The sequence below is a fragment of the Myotis davidii genome, unplaced genomic scaffold (genome assembly GCF_000327345.1).
Source record: "Myotis davidii unplaced genomic scaffold, ASM32734v1 scaffold217, whole genome shotgun sequence".
NCBI classification, from domain to species: Eukaryota; Metazoa; Chordata; class Mammalia; order Chiroptera; family Vespertilionidae; genus Myotis; species Myotis davidii.
The window spans coordinates 1,843,765-1,850,588 of NW_006290034.1; the positions used below are offsets into that span (position 1 = coordinate 1,843,765).

Genomic DNA, 6,824 nt, shown 5'->3' on the forward strand with positions numbered 1-6,824 from the left:
TCACACTGCGGGGTCACACTGCGGGGCACACACTGGCGGGTCACACTGCGGGTCACACTGGGGGGTGTCACACTGCGGGTCACACTGGGGGTCGCTTTACCAGGCAGCTTTGGAAATAGAGGCTACGGAACAAAACCATGGAGGCCACTGCTTAGAAGAGGTGCTTAATGAAAATCACTTACTGAATGGGAATACCTTGTAGGCCAAAGGCTTAAGGCTGCATTGAGTAATGACATTGTTTTGAAAAGCAGTTTTATAGATGCTTGTTTTTAAAAATAATATTTTAACACTTCTGCAGGCACTGGGCGGCCTTGTCATAGCAGCTGTTATAAAATATGCGGATAATATTTTAAAAGGATTTGCAACCTCTTTATCCATAATATTATCGACACTGATATCCTACTTCTGGCTACAAGATTTCGTGCCCACCAGGTAACACCTTTTCTTTAAATCCTCAAAAGGGTATAGGAAAGTCAGGATTTCTCTTAAGATCTAGTCTGAAAAATGCTGTTCTATTACAACTTTTGAAGAATCATGGAAATGTAATGAGGGTTCCTTTTAGCTGTCTTTTAAAAAAGGTTTTAAATAGTGTGCACGACAGTATCTTCCACTGGAAAAGTTTTTATACAAATTTGGCTGTCCAGGAGTTTCCCCGTGGATCTGAATGGGTTTTTTTCCTCCCAAAGAAAAAGTCATGTAAAAGTCATATTTAAAAGTTCATTGGCCTTATAAAGTCACAAAATAAGCCAAAAAAATGACATTTTAAAAGGCTTGCAGCTTTCATTCTCTTGAAGAATATACATGTCAAAAGTTAGGGTTGGTATTCTAGTTTACGTCCAGCTTACGGTCATTTCCAGGTCATAGTAAGGGCTCATATCTATGGATAAAATAAAAAGACACCAAGTCTCCCTGCATTTAGTCTTTCTCTCTTTTAAAAAGCACCCTGAAAGACCGGTCCTGAGGTTTTCTGATTACTGCCTTGGATTTTACACTGAAATTTACTTTGGTTTGACGAGTGTAGATTTCCCTTTACAGTTTCACATCTTAAAACAGTTGAGGTCTTATTCAATGTATTGCAGGCTCAGGGCACGTTAAGATGAAATACAGTTAGACATCTTTGCTTTGGGGGACAGTGAGGAGGAGGAGGAGGAGGAGGGAGCTGGAGCCAGACGCGTCACGGGGAGTGATGGGCTGGGAGCCAGTTACTTAAACTCGCTGCCTTCAGTTTCTTCTCGGATTAAAAAGGAGAACTGCCACCACGTCCTCCCGTGGCTGGAGCACTGAGAGGACCTGTGGACACTAGCTGGGCAGCTGGGTGTAGTGAACAGGCTCGGCTCGCCTGTTACGGCAGCATTTCCCCCACTTGTTAGAGTAAAGGAGAAGGCACTTGTTTGCTTCTAATCCGATTTTGCTTTTTCCTTTTCTCTTTGTCTATGTAGTGTCTTCTTCCTGGGAGCCATCCTTGTAATAGCAGCTACTTTCCTATACGGCTACGACCCCAAGCCTGCAGGCAACCCCACCAAAGCATAGGGGGCGCTGCTCTCAGGGCTCGCAGGGCTCCCGGCTCGCTCGCGGGAACCGCAGGACTGCTCAGGGCCCAGGGCGGTGTCGCCGCTCTTCACACTGTCCAGGTGGTTGGAAAACATGAATGTGCAGCTCAGGTCTGTCTGTGTGACAGCAGGCCTGTCGCCTCTAGAAATCCAAGCTTGAGGGGTTGCCGGGCTCAGACTCACTGCGGGGACCGGAGATGTGCGTCTGGGGGACCTGGCCGTTGGGACCGCCGCAGGGATGGCCTGTGCACGCGCTGCAAGAGCGCACGCAGCGGGCGTCAGCGGTCATGTCTGCGGACGAGCTACTTCATTCTCTTCGGTGTCTCACCCTCCATGCAGGTCAGCAAGCCAATGGCATAGTCAGAGTTTGGCGGTTAGGATTATTGCCTGTAAAGCTGTGCAGAAATAGAAGTATGGCCTGAGAAACTTTTTCACGGACTCGAGATTTCTATATTTATACAAAAGATTGGTAAACAAAAGATCGCTAACTGTTATTCAGCTACATAAAAGCTGGTGACGTACCATTCTGGGTCTGGCTTGTCAGAGAGTGAAGTGCAGAGTCCACGTTCACATTCCACGTAGAGAAACACACATTTCTCCACCTGCCCGTCAGGTCTCAGCGCCTCGAAAGCATCCCTGCCCGTGCGGGTGGCACTGGGCACTGGGCGCTAGTGGAGCTGTCCTCCCCTTCCTGCTTCTTTTCTGTAAATCACATCGTCTTTAGTGGTGCTTTAAATTAATTCCTGTGTGTTCCATTAAAGTTTTAATACGTAATTTAAAGGGATGAAAAACTCATTTATTAACTTACAATAAAATAATTCTTGTCTAATATCTCCATTTGGAGAGTTTTGAACTATCACAGCATGAACTGTACACATTAGAATGTTTTTAATGAGTATTTTACTCATTGACCTGTAAAGTCTACAACTGTTGACAAAAACAACCACCAAAGTAGGACTGACATCAAGGAATTGAGACCAAAACGATTTTCCTTGGAGACGTTCCAGGTTGCCACGGTATCACCTCATATGGATGGCGCTCTGACACCCAGGGCCGCTCAGCGCTTCCCAGGTGCTCACACCCCGCCCAGGGGCTCGAGTCCCCCGGGCTGGAGGTGGGAGGCAGGAGGCGCTGGCTCCCCTGGCCTCTCACAAGGTTTCTTTTCCAGGTGCTCAGCACCGCAGGTGAAGGGGCAAATTGGATGAGTTATTTACCAGGGGCGCAGGGAGAGGCTAGCAGGAGAGAGAAGAGGACTTTGTGGGCAAAATACTTCAGAAGTTGGAATGTGGGTTTATTTATTGACGCCTGGATTACCAGGGAGTAGAATTATTTTACTTTATGTTTTTCATCATACTTAATATATTTTTAAAGTTTCCTGTAAAAAGTCGCTCTAATGGACTTTGCTAAATGTTATTTACTTCACTACTTCTTCTCTCTCCACTACTTCATTCATTATAAAAAATATGCTAATTCATGGGAGAAAAGTGCCAGTTGATAGTTCTGTTAGAAACGAAGAGCATGGTGTTTGGGAATGAAAGTCTGAGCTGCCACATGAGGGTGTTTCCTCGCCGGGAGGGGATCAGTCCTGGGAGAAGTGACGTGGCGGTGCTGTTTGATGGAGGAACACGCAGTATAGATGCAGAATTTACATGTTTACATCCGTTTATATTGAGGGTCACGTTTCATAGGAGGGGTAGTTTGATATGTAAACTAGATTGTAAGACAGACTCTGAAAGGAAACTACCTCTGTGCTCAGTAGACATGGTTAATGCTGACTTTTCTTAAGAAGTGGCACACTTTTCCTGCTACCAAATTATTAGACTTAAAATGCATCCTGTAGCCATTCAACTGAGTTTCTTTTAACAAACAGGGTCTCGCATTGCTCCTTTTATTTACACTTCCATCGCTGCCATCTGTGACCACATGTGGCTGCATGCGGTATGTCAGGGAAGTTACAGAAGCTCATTAGCTCTGTGGGAAGTCACTTGAACAACCTGTAGGAAATATAGCGTATTTAAATTAAAGTCCTTGTAGGACCAAAGAAAAAGCGCCTTCATCCAAACCGGGTCCTGTGTGCCTTGCTTTACCAAAACACCTGGCTTTGCTCCCTGGAGGCTATGACTGTAATTCACGGCTTTGGACACTTAGGCAACGGTAGGATGTTTTAAGAATAACTAATCCACTGTGCTGGCTGTTTTAGCATTTGCTCATGAACCCATCACCCAGCAGGCTGTTAGGGTGGGAGTACTGCACACACACTGGTGGGCAGCCTGGCGGAACTGCAGGCTGTTAGGGTGAGTGCCCTGCACAGGTCCGGGGGGCAGAACCGACTTGAAGAATCAGCGTCCTCAGGCACTGAGCTCCTCTGACGTGGACCGTCGGAAGGAACGGTCATGCTTTCGCTTTATTTCTTATGAGATATCATTTACTGTGATTTAAACAACTTTTAAATAATTTGGGTTCTGAATTTGTCTATATATGTATTTGTTTTGAATGATTCGTTTGGGCTTGGGAATGTAATTTGTATGTTTAAATTTTATGACATAATTCAAAGAAATATATAAAATGGTCTTTTGTTAAATGGCTTTTTTAAATTGACAAATTTCGTTGTCATTTTTTTGATACCCGATTATCCACTTAGTAGGTTTATGAAAGTAGATTATTTTCGTAATTAGCCATGTAAACGTTTTCCTACGTTCCCTGGCGCCCCGCTGCCGTGTCAGACATTGCCCATGAGTGTCGCCTTTCTATGCCCACAGTGACCCCACACCTTCCCTGGCTCTCTGGTTCCCGGCACCACAGGTGACCTCGCATGGTGATGCTAGCCTACCTGGTAACGTGTTTTGTTTTAAATTAATGAGCTCTCTGCTAGCCTCAAGGTTAGGTAATTACAGTAACTGGTACTGATCTTCATAATTTGAATATAATTGTTTTTTTCATGACTATCAATTCAGTGCATAGAGGTCAAGTGATAAGCAACATACAGGATTTTCTTTGCACCGCTATCACTGAGGTAGCCTTGGACAAAATGCTTTATCTTAAAACATTGCTAAAATAAGGATATCAGTTTTTATTAATGTGTAATTTTCTTTGGTATCTGCTCATGAAAAGCACTTATTTAAACTTGGGGGGAGGGGGGTAATGGGAAAATCCTTTTGTTGAAAGTATTGAAAAACGAAATAAGTAAAAGAAATGTCCACCTAGAAAAAAAAAAAAGTACTGTATGCCACAGTTCACGACGCGCAGGGCCATACAGGTACACCTGGGAGTCTCAATCTTATCGGAGCGACTGCCATTCAGTCAGATGGTGACGCAGTGGCCATCAGAACGGTCTGACTGTTCTCACAGCGCATTCCTTCAGGCCGGACCGGAGCATGCCCCTCCAGAAAGCAAACAGCCGACAGGAGAGCTGGATCCCACTGGAGCGGGCAGTGCCCGGGGACAGCAGCTCCGGCTCTCCCAAGTTCTCCAAGTTCCATCGGGTGAGACGACTCGTTAGAAACCCAGAACTCACTGGAAGCTCTGTCACCCGCAGTCCATTCATCACAGAGAAGCCACCAGCCAGAAGCAGCCAGAGGAAGACAGCGCGCGAGTCCAGGGGCGCCAGACTCGGTCCTCCCCAGGTATGCGCGCCGGGTCCGACGGTGCTGCCCACTCCCGGCCACGGTGCTGGTCACGGAGCACTGCCAGCAGGAAAGCCCCCATGCTGCTTGGCATCACTGACGGGTGCTCTGCCCACGGGGTGGACTTGCTCCAGGCTGCCCCTGAGATCTGGCTCCAGGGCCCCGCCTCCCAGTCACCTTGTGAGCAGAAGTTATCAGCTGTCATCTGGGGGGGCCGCCAGGAATAACACCCGTTTTCCATCGCCTGGGCCCCTAAGGGCCGCCAGCTCCCTCACGGCCTGTGCGCCTCTACACATTCTCCTGGGCGGAGGGGGAAGCAGAGCAGTGACAGCTGTTCATACAGACCTTGCATGATGCACTGTCATTTTTTAAAAAATATGGAACGCTTCACGAATTTGCATGTCATCCTTGCTCAGGGCCATGCTACTCTTCTCTGTGGTTCCCATTTTTAGTGTATGTGCTGCTGAAGCGAGTACTACACTGTCATTTTTTTAAAAATATATTTCTGCTGATTTCAGAGAAGGGAGAGGGAGAGAGAGACATCAGTGATGAGAGAGAATCATGGATCGGCTGCCTCCTGCACGCCCTACTGGGGATCGAGCCTGCACCCCTGGCATGTGCCCCTGACCGGAATTGAACCCGGGACCCTTCAGTCCATAGGCCAATGCTCTATCCACTGAGCCAAACCAGCGAGGGCTACAATGTCACTGTCATTTTTAATTTCAGAAATTTTGTCCAATGATTCTGAACAGAACGTGACTCCAGGGTAGGAAAACGTGGCTGTAAGCAGACACAGTGCTAAGTGGCATGTTCAGTGTTCACTTAATTTTGTTCCGATGTGTAAGGACACCTCTGTCACTGTGGGTGCTGGCAGGGCATGAGCTGCAGTTCTGTAACACGTGGTGAGTTTGGGGTTTTGCATTCGCAGTCGTTTCTTTGGGAGCATTTACTTGTAGGTCCCACTCCCTTCCAAGGGGCCTCATGAGGCGGCTTCCTGAGCCTCCGACCCTTGTTCCTGTGTTCCAAGCCTGGTCCGCGGCCTTCGCACTCGCCTGGGGAACCCCAACATCCTTCCCTTGCTTATGGCACCAGTGCTCGTTTCTGCTGTGACCCGTGCACCCCACACAACCTCTTCATGAGTCCTCACAACCCCCAACCGCACACGAGGCCACCGGAGGTAACCAGGAGTCTGCCACGGCCGGACTCCCCTCCCACCATCTCGGCTCCCCCAGCGCGAGGCCTGCGCGCCCAACTCTGCACCCTTTCCGGCGCCCCTCCGGCCTCCGCGCCCTCCCCAGAGCTCTGGGCGGCCGCACCCTCCTGCCGCCTGAGGACTTTCCGAACAAATGCCGAGCTCTCCTGCCGATGGGCCGAGTGACTGCAGGTATCTGTCGGCTAAAATGCCTCTTTTCCCCACGGAACTTGGTTTGTTTCTACTCCGTTCCAGGAACACAACAGGAAACAACCAAATTTATTTTTAAACTCTATTTTGAAATACTTCAAACTTATAGAAAAGTTGCAACCATCATACAAAGAACACCGTCCCCTTTAACTTGTGGATTCGTGCTCTGTAGCTGTGATGGGTGACCCGGCGCTCGCTCCCGTCTCAGGTCCCAGCGCCGGGGCCGGGGTGGCGGGGGCCTCGCTCGGG

At 48.2% G+C, this 6,824-nt stretch overlaps 2 protein-coding genes across 2 annotated transcripts in view; both read left to right on the forward strand.

The window, feature by feature from the left end:
* SLC35A3 (solute carrier family 35 (UDP-N-acetylglucosamine (UDP-GlcNAc) transporter), member A3) overlaps positions 1–2,387 on the forward strand; it is a 10,118-nt gene extending 7,731 nt beyond the window's left edge. Inside the window, exons 6-7 of the mRNA XM_006762927.2 lie at positions 299–432; positions 1,440–2,387. Coding sequence (XP_006762990.1) covers positions 299–432; positions 1,440–1,530 — 225 coding nt within the window. The 3' untranslated portion in view covers positions 1,531–2,387. The remainder of the gene's footprint in view (positions 1–298; positions 433–1,439) is intronic.
* A 2,537-nt stretch (positions 2,388–4,924) lies between these two features.
* MFSD14A (major facilitator superfamily domain containing 14A) overlaps positions 4,925–6,824 on the forward strand; it is a 21,010-nt gene continuing 19,110 nt past the window's right edge. Inside the window, exons 1-2 of the mRNA XM_006763108.2 lie at positions 4,925–5,032; positions 5,086–5,173. Coding sequence (XP_006763171.1) covers positions 4,925–5,032; positions 5,086–5,173 — 196 coding nt within the window. The remainder of the gene's footprint in view (positions 5,033–5,085; positions 5,174–6,824) is intronic.